We start from the raw sequence: 20,628 nt of genomic DNA, 5'->3' as shown, positions 1-20,628 counted from the left end.
GAAGGTTTGAGGAGGGTGGAAGAAACTCTGAAGCAGCTGCTACAGGAAATGGAAAAGTGAATTAACCTGAGGTAAACGAAAGAACTGTGGGAAGAACTAAAGGCCCAGAGTAAGCCAAACAGGATGAACTTACCGTACATTCTTAAAGCTATAGCCCATCTAAATGAATCAAACCTCTTCAATAATTAGCTTACATTCAAATGGACAAGCATAAAGTCTTATAATTTTAAATTTAATTACTTAACCTCACTGTAATAATCCCCCAATTTATCCCCAACTCTAATCTCTCTTTATACCATAACCCCCTCCTACCAAATTCTCACTCCCTCCCAAGTTCCTCTTAAACAGTTTCATGCCTCTACAGCTAGCATGGTATCACTCTAAATTAGTATCAGGTCAAACGATAAGTGGAACTGAAAGGAAGAAGCACAGTAAATTACATATATTTACATCCACCCTCATCTCTTCTAGCTCACAACCATAATGGCAAACCCTTAACTTCATGGCTAACATATGGTATTAGTAATGAAAAATACATCAGAAAACATACTGTGTGATGGAGTAAAACATACAATTTTAACATACAATTTTTTCCACTCAACTATGAATAGTAAATAAGCCATTAGCTTTTTTAAAAATAAATTTATTTATTTTAGTTTATTTATTTTATTTTTGGCTGCATTGGGTCTTCGTTGCTGCACACGGGCTTTTCTCCGGCTGCAGCGAGCGGGGGCTACTCTTCGTTGTGGTGTGCAGGCTTCTCATTGTGGTGGCTTCTCTTGTTGGGAGCACAGGCTCTAGGCGTGCGGGCTTCAGTAGTTGTGGCACACGGGCTCAGCAGTTGTGGCTTGCGGGCTCTACAGTGCAGGCTCAGTAGTTGTGGCGCATGTGCTTAGCTGCTCCGCGGCATGTGGGATCTTCCCGGACCAGGGCTCAAACCCGTGTCTCCTGCACTGGCAGTCAGATTCTTAACCACTGCACCACCAGGGAAGCCCCAATCCATTAACTTTTAAAAAAAAGGGGGGTGGACCTCAAATTTCTGCTAAATGGTCATCTCTATAAAAGGAACATGATATTTTAAGATTGACTTGAGATGTTTAATAAGGTAATCAATCAACCTTTAAAAACGATAAATGTAACTATCAGTTAGTTTACAGTGCATACTTGTAAGAGTTATCAAAAGTACTCTTTCTGTACACAAAAAAAGGCAAACTAGGAAAACTGAGGCAGACAGGCAGTCTGTCCAAGGTCACATGATCAGCAGTAAAGGCTGAGAATATAACTGTGTCTTCTGGAACCCACTACTACTGTTCCATCAGCCATGAAATCAGATCTGTCAACATGTCCATCCCCTGGCATTTTCCCCTAACTAAGCTGGGGATAAAAGTTAAGCTCTTCTGGAGTTCAAAACAAGGACAAATCGCAACTGTAAGTAAAATAAACCAAAAAACACCGTTCTACATTAGAACAGGACAAGATAAAGGCCTTTCTGAAGCATCAAATACCTTGAGTAAATTCCCTTCAAAGCAATCCAACTTTTTATAAAGTTATGGGTAAAGGACAGGTTTGAAAAGTGTGTGTGGGTGTGTGTGTATGAGAGACACACATACACACACAAAGTAAAAAAAGAGAGAGGATTGTTTTTTCTTTTTTAACTTGAGCCTAGGAAACATGAGATATTCTACTATGCCACTCCTTTAAAACAAAGGATGTTGCTAGGTAATATTAATGAATATATACTCTTCTCCCAGAACAATGTCTGGAGTAGATCAAACAAGGTATTGGAACTGGTCTGAATCCCAGCTTTGCTATTTGATGGCTGTGTGACTTCGGGTTGCTTCAGCTCTAAGTCTGTTTTCTCTTCTGTAAAATGAGAATACCATCCCCCACCCCACTGGGCTGTTTTGAAAATTAAATGAGGTAATAAATACGAAGCTCACAAATACTTCTGTGGCCCTTCCACTTTCTCATCTACTTTCTCCAATTCTTAAACCTATTCAGAACATTGTCATTGCTCACACACCAATCATTTCTTATATTTTCAGAAATAAGGTCATCCTAGCAAGTTTCTCAAAGGATGAAGGAAAAATTGGCTTTTAATTTGTAGTGATGAAGTAGTAAAGGAGGCACCTCCTTCACTCCCATCTCCATAGTGCAGAAAGTGGTAAAAACCGGTCCTTTTGTGATAATAGCTACAAACAAAGCTTGACTTAGTTCCCCTTGCTGGGCTTTAGTTTTTCCAGCTGGTTTTTAAAATTAAAAGAGAGAGAGAGAGAGAGAGAAATTATGCCAATCTGAGGTTCCTTCAAGTTTTTAAAAACTGGTCATCTCCCTCATATATCCTATTTACAACTTCCCATCCCCAAAAGCCCATGCCATACTCTAAAAATGGCTCCTAATCACAATGCCATAGCAGAGGGCACCAAGTCCTCAGAAATTCAGCTATGGAAACATCTCTATAAGCCTTCAAAAGTCCTCCAAGGAGACTCAAAATATAGAGCAAAGTTATATTTTCCCTAAAAACAATACTAAGGATACTTCTAATATGCTCCTTGGCCAGAACTTTTTCTATCTTTAGGTCCAGAAAAAGACAAGAACTCGGCCAGCCCAGCAGAGGAACATGGTTTATCTTCTGTAACTTATATAATCTACCAGCTCCAGGTGTCTTTATTAATGAGAAAAAAAAGCTTTTTTTTAAATTTCCACCTTAAATAGCAGATATACAATAATCTGTACTGCACAATGAGAATGGAAATCACAAAGTATTTATGTCATGGGGGAGACTACACCAACATACACGAAAATATTAACAGAGGTGGTATAGCATAAGGTTGTATAGCCCGATGGGTGATTATTTTCTGCTCTTTGTGTGGGTTTTCTTTTTTAACTTTCTATAATGAATATCTTTTTAAAGAAAAAAGTCTTCAAATAATTTTAAAATGTAAAATATCCTTAATCCATGTCTGTGATACATAAAACTGAGGTTTTCCTAGAAACGAGTAACTTAAAGCACTCCAAGAAAGTCTATATGCAAATTTTCTTTTTTCAAAGGTATAAAAAAATCCCATGGCTACTAGTGTCACTGCAAAAAGGAAAAAGGAAAATTAGCATACATTATGAAATAAAAGCTTTGTAAAATCAGCTATCTTGAGAAGCTTATCCAAAATATGGGAAAGCCAACTGGTAAAATAAGGGGCCCATCTGCACACCCAATCTTATTGTCATTATTTTTTTGTTTCGTTGCTGCAGGAGAAGCTCAACTATTACACAGACCCTAACTAGACACTTCTTAAATAGAACATTTTATAAGACCATATTGTTTGTTATCAACTGCCAGATCCAAAAGAAAAGATATTTTAAGACATCCACCTGAATATGCTTTTGAGGACCAGCAAACACAGCCCTGTGTTAAAATGACAGAAGCTTCCAGGAGAAGAGTTAAAAGATTCATCATCTTAAACATGTTCCAATTATTTATTCATTTCATGATCAATTTCATGTCCATATGTGTAATTCTGATTCCCCCTCTCCCACTAATTTCCTGGATAACCTTGGTCAAGTCCCTTTGATCTCTTTGTCTCAAAATGATTTTAACTGTCTAAAATTTTTCATTCTCTCAGATATCTCATACTATCCTTGTTAACAATGGCAGGCTTCAGTCTTTAAAATAAAAACTGTCCTATTTACCACACTCCTGTTAAGTTTTTGAAAAGTGAATAAAACTCTGGTCATAAATATATTAAAGACAGGTCTTTAGTTATCTGGTTCAAAATAACCTTCTTAAATCATATTACTCTATAGAGGATATTATTCAGCCATTAAAAATTATGTTGTAGGAAAGTACTTAATGATACTGAAAGATGTTCAGGATCCATTAAGTGAAAAAAATAAATGAGCAAAACATAGTGCTACCCATGTGAGTATATTCATAAAAAACAAACTGGAGGGGTCAAGACCAAAATGTTAACCATTGATTTCATCTCTGGGTAACAAAATTATAACTGATTTTTACTTCTCTTTTGCTCTTACTATCAAAAACATGTTCACTGCAGAAAATTAACTTTTGTTAAAGGAATGTTTTCAGTTCTACCCAGAGTAGCCAGACGAAGAAGAAGGAAAAAAAAAAAAAAGAGCAAGCAACCAACATCACAGGTAAGTCTTTTATAAACCACCCTGTACTTAACAGCTGGGCATCTTTTTACACAGTAGAAAGCCAAAAAAAAATCCAGCCCTGTATTTGAATACAGGATTCCTAATTCTTGAAAGTTACCTTTTTATTGCTTTAGCTCCACTGATAAACCTACTTTATATCAATTTCTCTTAAACATATCTGATTAAAAGATCTCACCAAAAAGTGATATACCTGTTCTTACTTCTTTGTTATCATTCCACCAACTTTCTTTTTACAAAATAATAAATTGACAGGACCAAGTCTTCATGAAGTTATTTGCCAACTTCAAGATAATCAAGGATTAACATGCATTTCCCAACCTGTCCCAATCCCTTCCCTCCAACACCCAAAATTTTTTAATTCATTTTCCATGATCTAGTAACAAAATAAGACATCTTCCACACTTGTCGATGAAGACAAACTGGCAATATAGTTGCAAAGAATAACAGATTTTATAACATAGTCCTTATGGGAAGGAACCAAATGGTGGAATATATCTGGTGTAACTCACTCACCCTGTGACATACAGATGAATATGAACAAAACACTTCATGCTCTCCACCTTCACCTTTCCATTCATCAAATGGGTGATATTTCACAAAAACCACAGACCCCTAGATGACACCTCCATAACTATAGAAAAACTGACAATGATTCAAAGAATTCCTGACAGATGCTTTAAGAGAACTTCCCTGGGGTGCCATTTTTAATCCACAAAACTGTTTATTTTTTGAAAATCAGAAAAAACCAGAAAAAAAAAAAAAAACCAGAAAAAAAAACATTTAATATGTTATTTAAGTACTGTCGGCCCATCTGAATCAGTTCAGGGAGCACCCAGAAAAACTCTCAATCTACACCCTTCCCCACCCACTCTGGGTAAGAAAAGGAGTTTTGAAATTTCCACTTTTTCTAGTAGACAGAATGGATCTTTTTAAAAAATTAAAAGAGTACCACACATATTCATGTTCTCATCTTCCTTACTAATTCAAGTGTGCCCTGCTGCTATTCAAAAACACTCCAAAGAGAGGCACTTACTTCCTGATTACACATTCAAATAAATGCATAACATGCATTTCAACTTGGAGTCACTTTCTTAAAAAATTAACTAGTAGCAACCACGTTTCTACATCATGGTTGAAGTCATGCCAAAGTCAAAAATTCAATACCCAAGATAACTTCCTTAGCTACACTGTACAAATATATTAAGGCAGAAATATTACCCACTGTATCTTAAAAGTATTATTATCCTGGTCAGTGTCATTATTTTTGTAAGTTTAACAAGATAGACTTTTAAAAAAAAAAAAGCAATTTCAAAATGACAGGAAACATTAGAATTTAATAACTTCATTCTCCTTTCCTCACTTCCAAGCTGGCTACACCAGAACCCAAGTATTTGCAAAGCATATGCTCACACAAGGGTAGTGATCCAGAAGCAGACAGCATCCCTGACACATCCCAAGTCAAAGAAAGTGTAGCCTCCAGCCTACAGACTTACAGTTTAAGTCAGACAGACAACTTTAAGACATAAAACACCCAGATGCCAACCAGTTAATGACTTTCTGGAATTTATATTTTGCTTTTCCTGCTCAAGTTAAATGAAGAACAACAGAAAACGGATTAAATAGTGAGAGCAGAGGAAGAGGGGTCAATAATGAACAAGTTTTAAATTAATCACAGTCCTCAGGAACATACGAAGGGTAGGAATTGGAGTGGGAGCACTTCTAACAACAGATACAGCCATCACGGGATCACACGAAAAGAGATATCCACAAAAATAAGCAGCGAAAACAGGATGAAAAATCTACCAAAATAGCAAGGGGAAAAGGCAGGATAACAAATGACAAGCCAGAACTTAAAGCAAGAGTATGAGAAAAATCAGCTGATTTCTTGTTAGATTTAATGAAGAAAGTGATTACACTAATCTGAAAACCTAATTAACTTAAATTTAATCGTTTTCAAAACGTTTCTCTGCTATTGCTCTTCCATAGCATAATTAACACTTTTTGAAATCCATACTCAATATTCCAGGGTAGGAATACTTGTCATTTTTTTCCTGTGAAAAATTAAAGATCCCATATATAAGATCAAGCTCATGATTTCAACATGAATAAAACCACACCAACAAGACCAGACAAATTAAAATGCAGTCTCACACACCCACACAAAGCTCCTCAAAGCTATGTTTCAAGTCTTCACATCATGAACTTAGCAAGCCCAGATTTCGCTCTGTCTCCTGTCTACCTCTCAAATCCTACTCGAAACACTCACTGACAGCTGCTTTGTCCTGATTACATCTGCCTTCTAACATCTATCTTGCAGGCTGACTATATTAGATGTGGGTATACCCACATCTGAAGCTGTCAACATCTGCACTGGACAGGAGACCAATTTTCACCTCCTTCAATCTGACTCTAGTTAGTTGCCAGGGAGAAAATTATGCCTCAAGAGCCTGATAGCTTGTGCTCAATATTCTTTTGTCAGGGATAAAATACATCATTATTTTCCTTAAAACTGCCTTGCCAAGATCTACAATGAAAAAAAAAAAAAAAAATATATATATATATATATATATATATACACACACACAAACATACATACACACCACAAAAATATGTACACACACACACACACATATATATGCATGCACACACACCTCTCCATATGTATATACTATTTTCTCCCTGTATACAAATCATTCAAACTATAACAAGGAAGAAGGCCTCTACGTCCTCAATTTCACTGCACAATTACTGAGATAAATAAAAGAATGTCTCTTAATATCAATTTAAAACCCTCACTGACTATTCCTTCTTTATAACAATGTCCTTAAAAGACCATCAGTTTTATCTATGTAATTCTGTACTTTCAAGATTTAAAAAAAGCTGAGAAGATATTTGTGCAACAAGTCCATTAATGAATATGGTCACCAACGAACTGTAACTGCTAAGATCACACAGATCTTAGCAAACTCAATAGTTTTAACTCTATTGTTTTAGAACACCAATATATACTGCTTTCTTGCTCTAAAAGTTACAAGACACTTTCTACAGAAAAGATGGTTCTTAGAACAACTGAAACTTAGTACTGAACAACAATGATTGCTCTCAATAAGCTGAAGTCCTACTTCTACTCAAGAACAATGGGCTTGCATTATAATCAAAGTTTACCTGAAATGGAATACTGTAATGATCCCAAAGCCAGAACTTGAAATGAAAAGCCTCCAAAGAAATTTTAAGACAAATACTGCCTGACATAAACAGACATGAAAGGTGGGAAACTATAAGCCAAACATTAAAATGTTTGCTTTCTATTTACTTGTCAAGGATACTTAGTAAAAGGATTTACTCTATTTTTACCTTCTATCAATTTGGGGAGATGGGGTATGTAGGTATTACTATTAACTGTTTTTCCAATATTGGAGAGGAGGCCGCAGTGAATTATCCAGATGTTTTCATGTTGTCCACCATGTGAATAACAGCACATACATGAGAGATGACTGGGTGTGGTTAGTAGTATGGCAGTCATGGAACAAAAATCAAACTACATGGTCTGGGAGGCAGAAAAAGTCACAGGATTTAGCTGCAATCTTTGTTCTTTTCAACTGAACTCAACCACCTTTTCCAGGACTACCATAAATCAGGTCCCACCATTAAAATCATTACAGACACACACAATCATGTCTTGATTCTCCAACTCCAAGTTAATACTACCTCTGCATACCAATAGATTAGTGATGAGAAACCTAAAAGATTAGCACCTCTGGTCCAATAAGCTATGTCACAATTTTTGAAAACCTGGCATAATTCCAATCAATAAGAAAAATAACGGATTCAACAAATCAACAAAGGAGCACTAATGTTTATAGATACTTATCACTGCCCTAGGGGCTCTCACAAGCATCATCATGTTTAAGGTACAGTCATAAACAAACACAAAAAAATGTTCAACATCAATTACTCCAAATAATGCAAATTTTTAAAAAATAAAGTAGCATTTTACACCTCTAAAGATAGTAAAAGGGCTTCCCTGGTGGTGCAGTGGCTGGGAGTCTGCCTGTCAATGCAGGGGACACGGGTTCGAGCTCTGGTCCGGGAGGATCCCACATGCAGCAGAGCAACTGGGCCCGTGTGCCACAACTGCTGAGCCTGTGCTCTGGAGTCCGCGAGCCGCAACTGCTGAAGCCCGCACGCCTGGAGCCTGTGCTCCACAACGGGAGAGGCCACCACAATGGGAAGCCCGCGCACCGCACTGAAGAGTGGCCCCCGCTCGCCGCAACTGGAGGGGGCCCCCGCGCAGCAAAGGGGATACGATGCAGCCAAAAATAAATAAATAGATTTAAAAACAAAAAGATAGTAAAAAATTTTAATGGACTATCCCATTACTTGTCAAGAAGGATAATTTGCTTCCATTGAACATCGTATTATATCCCTTGTTCCCTAGGAGAATGCTCCACCATTCCTTGTGTCCTGGGGTGAACATGTGATCCACACTGGCTAATCAATCTCCTCTGGAGATAGAAATTGGTTTAGAGCCGAGCGTGACCAAAGCAAAGCTTATCAGTCCCCTCCGTGACTAAGATATAAACACTAAGAAAGAAAAGTTTTATCTGCTGGGATGACAAAACTAGGATGACCACCTCAAACTAGAGGTGGGCATCTTGTCCAATATGTATATATGAAAACAGACGTAAACAAATACATGGAGGCAAGTGATGAAGGAAGCTTCACATCCCTTCAGTCAAGTCACACTGGCCATGCCTGAACTCAGGATCTACTCCTGGAACTCCCAATTACTAAGACCCGTTAACTCCCTTTTTGCTTAAACAAGTTTGAGTTGAATTTCTGTAACCTGTAATAGGTGAGGTTACATGAACACTAAGCAAACTAGATAGATAGACAGACAGATAGATAGATAGACATAGCCCTACTGGAGAACTATTTAGGACTACATTTTTAAAGTCCTAAAATCTATGTCCCTGAGGAAACTTTCTGAATGGTAGTTACATGAGTATACATATATGTAAAACTTCTTCAATCTGTACACCAATTTGTGTACTTTGCTGTATATAATATAAATTATACTCTAATTTTTTTAAAAAAGATCTGTGCCCCTATATTCCTACTCCGGGAAATACATCTTAAAGATACAATTTTTTGAAAAGGGGAAAACATTATATATACAGGGTATTCACTCACTACAGCATTATTTATATCAAAAACATAAAAATAACCTCTAAGCCTAATAATAGGGAAATGATGTAATAGAAAGTACATAGTTTGGTTTTTTTTAAACAAATTTATTTATTTATTTTTGGCTGCATTGGCTCTTTGTTGCTGCGCCCAGGCTTTCTCTAGTTGTGGTGAGCAAGGGCTACTCTTTGTTGCAGTGCGCAGGCTTCTCATTGCGGTGGCTTCTCTTGTTGCGGAGCATGGGCTCTAAGCACGCGGGCTTCAGTAGTTATGGCACACGGGCTCAGTAGTAGTGACTCGCGGGCTTAGCTGCTCCACAGCATGGGGGATCTTCCCGGACCACGGATCAAACCCATGTCCCCTTCACTGGCAGGCAGATTCTTAACAACTGCGCCACCAGAAAGTCCCAGAAAGTACATAGTTTTAAAGATAATAAATTCCAAGGTTATACTAAATCATAAAAAAATGCCTGTAATTAGTGTTAAATTTTTTTAAAGAAAATAGTAAAATGATACCAAAGCTAGAAATAAAACTAGGGTAAAATGCATATGCGTGTAGCCAAGGACTTCAAAAGAAACACAAAACTAAATAAATATAAAATACTATTTATAATAATTCAAAAAATAAAATAATGTAAACTAATAAAACATATAGAGGATATATATTATATATATATACATGGTACTATGCACTAATGAAAGAAATAAAAAAGATCTAAATTGATGGAAACATATTTTGTTCATAGAAGACTCAATATAGTAAAAATATCAACTCTCCCAAAATTGATTACAAGTTTAATGTAATTCCTACCAAAATTGCAGCTTTTTTGTAGACACAGACAAGATTATCTAAAATTTATATGGAAAAGCAATAAAAACTAGAATAGCTAAAACAATTTAGAAAAAGAATAAAGGGGGAAGAATCACTCTACCCACTTCTAAGACTCATAGCTACAGCAATAAAGACTGTGTGAGCATTGGCAGAGGGACAGACACATAGATAATACAACAAAACAGAGAACCCAGAAATAATCTCACACAAGTACAGGTGACTGATTTTTAACAGGGTGCAAAAGCAATTCAATGAAGGAAAGACAGTCTTTTCAACAAATGATACTGGAACAGCTGGATGTTCGCAAGGGAAAAAAAGAACTGAACCTAAACGTCACATTTTATACAAAAACTAACCCAAAATGAGTCTGAGAGTTAAACGTAAAACATAAAACTTCATGAGCTAACATAAAGCTTGTTAAAGAATTCTTAGGAAAAAAAATAAAAAAGGATTCTTAGACGTGACACCAAAAGCACAATCCATGGGCTTCCCTGGTGGCGCAGTGGTTAAGAATCTGCCTGCCAATGCAGGGGCCACGGGTTCAAGCCCTGGCCCAGGAAGATCCCAAATCATGGAGCAACTAAGCCAGTGTGCCACAACTACCGAGCCCATGAGCCACAACTACTGAAGCCCATGCACCTAGAGCCTGTGCTCCACAACAAGAGAAGCCACCGCAACGTGAAGTCCGAGCACTGCAACAAAGAGTAGCCCTGCTCGCCACAACCAGAGAAAGCCCACACGCAGCAACAAAGACCGAATGCAGCCAAAAATAATTTTTTTTAAAAAAAAGCATGATCCATAAATGGGGGAGGATATCAATAAATTGAACTTCATCAAAATTAAAAACTTACTATGCAAAATACCTGTTAAGAGGATGAAAAGACAAGCTACATCCACACCATGGAGTACTCACGGACAAACTACTGACAGACACACCAACTTGGATGGCTCTCAAGGACAACATGTTGAGTGGAAAAAAAAAAAAAAGCCAATTTCAAAAGGTCATATACTCATATACAGTATATTATACTGTATGATTCCACTTATACAATATTCTGGGAATGACAGAATTAGAGATGGAGACAGATTAGTTGCCAAGGGTTAGGGATGGTGGGGAATATAAGCAACATGGGTATGACTATAACGGGTTCATGAGGGAAAGCTTTGTGGTGATGGAATAGTTCTGTATCTTGATTGCAGAGATGGTTACACAAATCTTCACAGGTGATAAAACCACAGAATTACTGTGCCAACGTCAGTTTCCTGGTGTTGATACTGTACTATAGTTCCATAAAATGTAACCATTAGGGGAAACTGGGTAAAGGTATAATGGACTACTCTGTATTATCTTTGCAAATCCCTATGAATCAAAATAAAAAGTTAATAATAATCTGTTAGTTGACTTTTTATTAGTGTAAATAAACACTGAAGCAAATAATGTAATGGAATTTTTTTCAACTTGATGGAAAACTGCACACCAGAATCTTAGAATGGCTCTAAACTGAGGACAGTATGCTAATTTTAGGTAATTCACCTGGAGTTTTTAGTAGCACACACTGCCTCAATATATACCCTAAGTGATTCAAGTCTGAGGAAAATATTATAATTTTTCACATACCAGGTCCCTTAGTTTTATCTATGAAGAAAATTAGCCATTTACCACAGGCCAAGGGGGCAGTAAACCTGCTTGACAACTGGTCAACTCTCCCTTTCCACAGTCTGTTGCAGCAGTCCTGTCCTTAATAGCACCATCTCACTGCCCACCACCTTGATGGTTTCCTCACTGTTGGTCTGGCCTCCAGGCTCTCCCCCAACCACTTTAACGCTTCCTGTACACACCTGAGAAACTAATCTCTCCCAAACACCACTTTTCTTCATATTCTGTGTTACCCAGATGGCAGAAATTCTTAAAACAGGAACAAAATTAAGGAGACATATTTCAGTTTAATTTAAGAAGAAAAAAGCTTTAAAAATAAACACAAGGCTGGAAAAAGCTGCTTCCAGAGGTAGCAAGTCCTGAGTCACTATATATATTTAAATATATGGGAACCTGAACCTGGGAGACCTGTTTCAGCCACAGAACCCTCTAATCCTGTATCATTTCCCGGATTGTGCTCCCTTCTTCACCTAGCATTCCAAGCCACCCTCTAAAATCTAGCTTCCAAGCTCTTCCTTATCCAACCTCTCCTCCCAGCACTCCTCTCCAGTCAGAACCCTCACTGTTCCTCACCCACATCTTGCTCTGTCTGCTGGTTTTCTTACCTGAATGACTTCTTCCCCTCCCTTCTTTCACCTTTCAAGATCCACTACTGCACCTTCAGGAAGCTTTTCTAATCCCATGCTTAACCTCCTAGTCCACTCCATTCTTGGCATGACACTCATGCTATTATTAATTTACATTTCCATATGTCCTGATTATAAGCTCCAAGATGAAACAGGAAAAACAGCCTCCTGTCTGTCTGCCTTTTTTCTTTTTGGCCGCGCCGCTCTGCATACAGAATCTTAGTTCCCTGACCAGGGACTGAAACTAGGCCCCCTGCAGCAGGGGTCCCCAACCCCCAGGCAATGGACCAGTGCGGCAGACTGTCAGTAACCGGGCCGCACAGCAGGAGGTGCGGGCAAGGGAGCGAAGCTTCATCTGCCTGCTCCCCATCGCTCGCATCACCACCTGAACCATCCCTGCCCCCATCCGTGGAAAAACTGTCCTCCACAAAATGGGTCCCTGGTGCCAAAAAGGTTGGGGACCGCTGCAGTGGAAGCACTGAGTCCTAACCACTGGACTGTCAGGGAATTCCTGAAGACGGTCTCTCTGCATCAGAGACCACACATGGTCACCCAGCCCCTTCCCCACTCTGGTGTCTCCAAACACAAGCTTCTTCCCAGGAAATACACTGTTGCGCAGTACACCAATCATTGGACCCTTTACCGAACAGAGTATCATTAGAAGCCGTGCGGGAATACATAAAGGTGCACCTCAGATTCTTGGGGCCTTCTCCTCCCTCCTCCACCCAGAAATGCCCAAGAGCTGTAGGGAAGAAGTCACTGATGCAACAGCAAGTCTCTGTTCTTGGCCTTTGAGATCTAACTGTGAATTGTAACTAATGGATTAAAAAACCCTGTTCTAGTAGAAACTATTCCTCATCAGTCAACCTCCAATTTACCATCACTGGTCCTCCTTTTTTAATGTCTCCCCCTTTTCAAACAAGTTTCATTTAGGCTTTCCCATCTCTGTCCCTTGGATGTCCCCTAATCAGTTAAGGGCCCTCTTTTTCTCATCAGAGCCCTATTCAAGGACTCACAAATACTCTTTTCCAGGTATCGTTAAAATACATCAATATATGGGCTTCCCTGGTGGCGCAGTGGTTAAGAATCCGCCTGTCAATGCAGGGGACGTGGGTTCGAGCCCTGGTCCAGGAAGATCCCACATGCCACAGAGCAACTAAGCCCGCGAGCCACAACTACGGAGCCCATGTGCCACAACTACTGAACCCCGTGTGCCTAGAGCCCGTGCTCCGCAACAACAGAAGCCACTGCAATGAGAAGCACACGCACTGCAACGAAGAGTAGCCCCCACTCACCACAACTAGAGAAAGCCGCGCACAGTAACGAAGACCCAACACGACCAAAAATACATAAATTAAATAATTTTTTTTTTTTTTGCGGTACGCAGGCTTCTCACTGTTGTGGCCTCTCCCGTTGCGGAGCACAGGCTCCAGACACGCAGGCTCAGTGGCCATGGCTCACGGGCCCAGTCGCTCCGCGGCATGAGGGATCTTCCCGGACCGGGGCACGAACCCGTGTCCCCTGCATCGGCAGGCGGACTCTCAACCACTGCGCCACCAGGGAAGCCCTAAATAAATTTTTTTTTAAAATCAATATATGTATAAGGAATGAATGCTAATGGGTATGAGATTTCTTTTGGGGGTGATGAAAATGTTCTGTAATTAAATAATGGTGACAGCTGCACCATTCTGTGACTATACTAAAAACCACTGAATCATATACATTTTAAAAGGGTGAATTTTATGTTAAGTGAATTATATCTCAATTTCTTTTTTTTTAAGGTAAGATTCTCCACTAGTATCCCTGCATTTACATTTGGCAGTGGGGAGGAAACTCATCTTAAATTTTGGAAAGAGCCTTTTCTCACATAATTCTTGGAGAACATAGTCAATTACCTTCCTCAAACATTTAAGTGCCTATCATAGAACAGGCACCATGATAGCTGCCACAGAGAACAGTCACCAGACCAGCACAGAACCTACCCTGCTGGAGCCTACAGAGGGGAAGACAACCAAATATTTAATTATCACTGTGCTAAGAGCTAGGAAGAAAAAGTATAAAGTAAGAATGACCTAATCAGGGAGGGGAACATGGGGGGTGGGCAGGGTCCCAAAAAAGCACATCTCTATGAGGCACATGTATGCCTCAGCCCATATAAGGTAGTTAACAACTAGTTTGGGCTGACTAGCAGTACAATGAAATCCCTAGATCACAGGGGTTTGGAGGCCATGCAATTGATAATTGGCTCTCACCCACCACAGGAGACTCACCTGGTCTTGAGGTAAAGTGACCCTGCATTTATGTATGTGAATGTTTTACCCACTGACAGTGTTACGATAACATTTTAGTGTACTCACAAATGTTTGTGTTTATTATTCATGTAATCAGGGGCAAATACAAAAAGAAAATTAAGTTATGCTGAAAAACTGCATGCATTCAAGTCTCTGGTTATTAATTATGACTGCACAGAAAGCACAGGACTTGTACAAACTCAAAAGATATAGAAGGTCCAATTTTTGGCTCAAAAGCATTATAGGTACCTAAATCAATTATTTATTTGAAAACAGTAAGCTCATATCTTTAATCCTAGATCAGAGGTCAGCTAACTACAGCCTGTGGGTCAAATCTGGCCAACCCCCTGTTTTTATAAACAAGTTTTCCTGGAATACAGCCATGCCCGTTTGTTTATATACTGAATAGCTGCTTTCCCAACACAACTGCAGAACTCAGTAGTGTCAAGAAAGACCTTATCACCAATAAGGTCTAAAATATTTACTACTTGAACGTTACCCCCCCCCAAAAAAAGCCAACTTGTACTAGGCAAAAGTAGCCCACATTGATTTGGAACAAAATAATCTTTTTATACATCCTTTAGGGACTTCCCTGGTGTTGCAGTGGTTAGGAATCCGCCTGCCAGTGCAGAGGACACGGGTTCGAGCCCTGGTCCGGGAGGATCCCACATGCCGCAGATCAACTAAGCCTGTGCACCACAACTACTGAGTCTGCACTCTAGAGCCCGTGAGCCACAACTACTGAGCCCGCGTGCCACAACTAATGAAGTGCATGCACCTAGAGCCCACGCTCTGCAACAAGAGAAGCCACTGCAATGAGAAGTCCGCGCACCACAATGAAGAGTAGCCCTGCTCGCTGCAACTAGAGAAAGCCCATGCCCAGCAACAAAGACCCAAAGCAGCCAAAAATAAATAAATAAAAATAAATAAATATACATCCTTTAGCAATTAAGTGTTCCAGTGGATAAGCAACAGACTTGAAATGCAAAGTTTTCTAACTCTACTTAATAAGTCAATCTGCTATGGAGCGCTAGATAAATCATAATTACTCTACGTTTTATATGCCAGTAAAATTCAGAGCAGTTAGGTCAGAGTTTTGCATAAGTACTCAGAACGACTGAAAGCGGGCCTGGGAAAAGTTTTTGCATTAATTATCTTTCCCTACCCAATAAATTACCCCAAAGTTTGGTTGCTTAAAATAAATATTATCTCCCCAAGTTTTCTGTGGGTCAGGAATTCAGGGTTGATTGGGGCTGCCATCACCTGAAACTTGATTGTAGCTGGGGGATGTGCTTCCAAGGCAGCTTACTTATATGCTTGGCAATTTGGTACAAGAGACATCAGTTCCTTTCCACAAGACCTCCTGAATGTCCTTGTAACATAGCAGCCAGCTTCCCCAGAGTGAATAACCCATGAGAAAGAGATAAGAGAATACAACACTCTTTTTATGACTTTGCTTCGAAAGTAAATAGTATAACTTCCACATCACATTCTATTCTTTATAGAACCAAGAGTCTCTAAGTACAACACACATTCAAGAGAATCAAAGTTAGACGCCACTTTTTAAACGGAGAGGTGTCAAAGAATCTGCAGATATATTAACATCACTTCAGGGTTTCAAATGATGAGTAAACAGCTTCAACAACATAACCAACAAGGTTTGGCTGACTAAAAAGAATCTGTGCTTAACCATTTTCATACCACGTATTTTCTACTTATGATAGGAGAGAGGCTGCATCAATCACCAAAGAAAAAAGTAAGCCAACAGAAAAAAGGCAAGGCACTTCAGCTTTTCACATCTGATACAGTAACGATGATGACAGGCAGTTATATATTTGCTTTAGTTTTACTTTTGTTTTGTTTTGTCTTCCTGCAAGGAGAAGGAAAATCATGGTGACTAAATCATGAATAGATCAAAAATAATTACAAAGCTGGACTGGGACGAACAAGTATTTATGATTCAGAGCCACATAAAAGATTTTCTCAGATATAAACAAGAAAACACAAAGAAACAGAAATTTAGATATGCATTCATAATAGGGGGGTGCTTGGGGAGAGTGTATTATACCATGATTGCTACAGATTTGTATCAGAGTAACTTCTGAAACAAGGAACATATACAGTGGGGAAAAAAAGCTACTTACAATAATTAAGCTTTATTTTGAAAATAAATGTCTTTAAGTCACTAGACAATGAACACTTGACCAAATTCACCTGTTAAGATTTTGAGTTTCATTAGAGGAGGCAAGAAGGCCTAGGAAACAAAACTTTCTGAGGTCAATGAAGTAACAGCCGTCCTGATTTCCTCAATAGGAAGCTCAAAAATTGTCCTGAATTGGAAAATTAAACCACTTTAAAATAAATTCATTAAAAACCCACTCTACCAAGTTGATAGTGTCCTGCCAAAATTCAAGTCCACCCAGAACCTGTGAATGTGGCCTTATTTAGATATAGGGTCTTTGCAGATATAACCAAATTAAGATGAGGTCACACTGGGTGGACCCTAAATCAGTGACTAATGTCTTTATAAGAGGTAACTTTGCAACACAGAGATACATGGAGAATAAATACCATGTGACAAAAAGAGCCAGATATTGGAATGATGTGTCTATAAGCCAAGGAATGCCAAGGATTGCCAGCAACAACCAGAAGCCAGGAAAGAACATGGAACAGATTCTTCATCTGAGGCCCCAAGAAAGAATCAACCCTGCTGATGCCTTGATTTCAGAACTTCAAAAAAAAAAATTTCTGTTGCTCTAAGCTACCAAGTTTGTAGTAATTTATTATGGCAGCCAGAGAAAACTAACACGTCCACCTAGCTAGTATTACGGAACTTAAGTAATCTCATCATTTGCAGTATTAAAATATTTATTCACAAACTCAGAACAATGGGAGATAGCATCTCCATTGAATGCACTGCTCTTTTTGGGTACTGTCACAGGGATGAATTTGACTTAAGATTCCAATGGACTTTGTACATTGCTGTCAGCCATCAGAGAGCCACTGAGGTTCTCCCAAGAGCCAGTAAAGCACATGCACAGAGCAGGAGGTCAGTTCACCTTAGATGATATCCAACAGCCGTAAAAAAACCTATGTCTTTGTTGAAGTCCTCCTGCTGGACCAGAAGTTTAACACAAAACTGCAGGTTTCAAGAAGTTAATCGTCCAGATTTAAAGTCCTCTTATCTAGATAACCAACAAGGACCTACTGTATAGTACAGGGAACTGTGTTTAATATTCTGTAATAACCTAAATGGGAAAAGAATTTGAAAAAGAATAGATACATGTATATGTATAACCGAATCACTTTACTGTACACCTGAAACTAATACAACACTGTTAATCAACTATATTCCAATATAAAATTTAAAAAAATTTTTAATAAAATAAAGTCCTCTTATATTGTGCTTATTACATCATAGTGATGACAGTTTTTCTAACAGTAACTACTGATAAGCTGTGGGTTACAATTTCACTTTTTACTACTTCTGAGTTTCCAAAAATAATGTTTCCCTTAAGCTCCATTTAAATTATTTTAAACTCAAGCCAGTGCAAATATGCATGGCTGATTTTACATACCAGTCTGACAGAATGAAGCAGTTTCTAGTGCTTTCTGAAAAGAATGGCTGGACATTTTTCCATTTTATCACCCTTACATCTTCAGCACAAACTAAGAGATATTACATAGGATAAAATATAAACTTCTGCCCCATTTATTTCCTATCAAATTGTGTTATAACATTTCTAAGACTCAACTATTATTTGGAACACCCAAGGGAACTGGATTCAGAGTCTCCAAAAAAGACGTTCCTTTGTTAATCTCTCCTGATTAAAGCTTAAGCCAGTACAACTTAATACATCTCCACTAAGTGAATATTCATAGTTACCTGAGCAACTGGCAAGCATATAAGAATGAAAATACTGACCACAAAAAGTCACCTTTAAGGATTATTTTTCTAGAAAGGCCTGCCTCTCTCTATATAAAAAGCAATATTGACCTACCTTGTTTTCGAACATCTTCTACAGCAGCCACAAGCTCCTCCTTGAGAAACTGACTCTCCTTTGCAATTTTATCCCCCTTCTCCAAGAAATTCTCAGTTGCCTGTTCAACAGATGCAGCCAAAACATGGGCCTTCTTAGAACGACCTCTCTTCTTATTAGAGGGCCCCTTGCTATTGGTGTTTACCAGGGTTGTAACCTAAAAGTTTCATTTTTGAAAATTAAATTGTAGTCAATTAAAATTTTAAAAAAAACAGAAAGACTAACATCTTTAAAGGTAGCAAGAATAAATTATTCATAATAAAATGAAACATCACACTTATGAGATTCCACTAAGCATTAACAAATAACATACAACTCTCTCCATATTTAAGATATTCAGGAATGATACTCTATTTAGTTTCCAAAATAATTTAGCTATCTCAATGTGTAAGCTAAGAAATATAATGAGTATTTTAATTCTTCAAACGTGATCATTAGGTTTTTAAACTTCATTTTACAAATTAAAAACTGGTAACAAACAAGTTACGTCTCTACTGCATGTCATCAAGAAGGTTAGAAAGAGGTTAACAATGAATTTATTAGATCTGCCTGGAGGTCACATTTTTCCATGTTTTCAACCTGTGCAAAATGTTTTAAGATAACTTGCTTCTGAAGTCTTTTCAGTGTATTCACACAAATCGCAATTAATTAGGAAAGGCCCTTAATAAAGAAAGGAACAATTGCCCAAAGCAGCCTACTGTGATGATGTTTTAAGTCCCAGACATTAACCATCATTAACACATATAATAATGATGACCTGTATAGGCTGAAGATGACTAAACATTTATTAGTGTAACGCGGTCCACAGAAGACCTGAGAGCTGCAGTAGATGGGCTCCAAGAAAGTAAATATTCTCGAGTATTACCACCCACTCCTACTTACTTACTTATAATACTAGTTTATATTTATGAGCTAGAATGGAGTTTTTTAAAAAGATAGCACATGCCATTACATCTCATTTTCATGCTAGCACAGTATCTGTCTGTCTGTCTGTCTCTCTCTCTCTCTCTCTCTCACTCACTCACACACACACACACACACACACAGGAGTAAAATGTGCCAAAACACTAAAAGTGCATAGCTAGTTGCTAACAGTTAATGAAATGTCATCATACTGTGATATTTGTACTTGTAACAAAACATACCAAACCTACACCCTCAAGTTAAATGACCTGTTAATCAATCCTAGACAACAAAAGGTGTGTTAAGCAGGGTGAAGAAGCTTAACAGTCAAGGCTCCGCATCCTATCTTTTTTTGAAATACTTTTAAGTACTACTTGCACTACATACACTAGCCCCTATTACTGCCAGTAAGACTGAAAAAATGGCAGCAAATGTGTTTCTGAAGGGCTAAATGAATCCACACATCAATATTTAACTATTAGCGGAGCCAAACTGTCTCATTACTATCAGCCTAAACTCAACCACTCAAATTAAGGCTTTGAACTAAATAACCTTGCCCTGTGTTTATTACCTGGGCCTATTGCTATGGAATCATGTTACAACAACTACGTGTTTGTTTGCGGATTCTTACCTGGGTAACAAGAGGCTCCAGCAGTCTTTCAACTGCCAGAGTCCTGATCTCTAGACTTTTGGGGTCCCATTTGAAGTTTATGTTGCCTGCGTGGACAGCAGTCATTTCTGAAAGAGAAGGAGACAAGGTCAGGCAAGTATCAAACACAAACATGAAACATATAACAAGTCTTCTCCTACTTAAGGACTTTTATACCAGGAAAGCTACAATCACAAGATGAAAAAAATTCTTACCAGCCTGCACATGAGGGCCCATAATTCTTACAACCTCTTACACTTAAGATTTCGAG

At 38.4% G+C, this 20,628-nt stretch overlaps 1 protein-coding gene across 1 annotated transcript in view; it reads right to left on the bottom strand.

Moving 5' to 3' along the window:
* Positions 1 to 20,628, bottom strand: part of CTNNA1 (catenin alpha 1) — a 180,284-nt gene that overhangs the window by 131,847 nt on the left and 27,809 nt on the right. The window contains exons 2-3 of the mRNA XM_060143688.1: positions 20,340 to 20,446; positions 18,767 to 18,962 (exon numbers count right to left, since the gene is read on the bottom strand). Coding sequence (XP_059999671.1) covers positions 18,767 to 18,962; positions 20,340 to 20,444 — 301 coding nt within the window. The 5' untranslated portion in view covers positions 20,445 to 20,446. The remainder of the gene's footprint in view (positions 1 to 18,766; positions 18,963 to 20,339; positions 20,447 to 20,628) is intronic.

The sequence above is a fragment of the Lagenorhynchus albirostris genome, chromosome 3, assembly GCF_949774975.1.
Source record: "Lagenorhynchus albirostris chromosome 3, mLagAlb1.1, whole genome shotgun sequence".
NCBI classification, from domain to species: domain Eukaryota; kingdom Metazoa; phylum Chordata; class Mammalia; order Artiodactyla; family Delphinidae; genus Lagenorhynchus; species Lagenorhynchus albirostris.
This window is presented reverse-complemented; position numbering and strand designations above follow the sequence as displayed.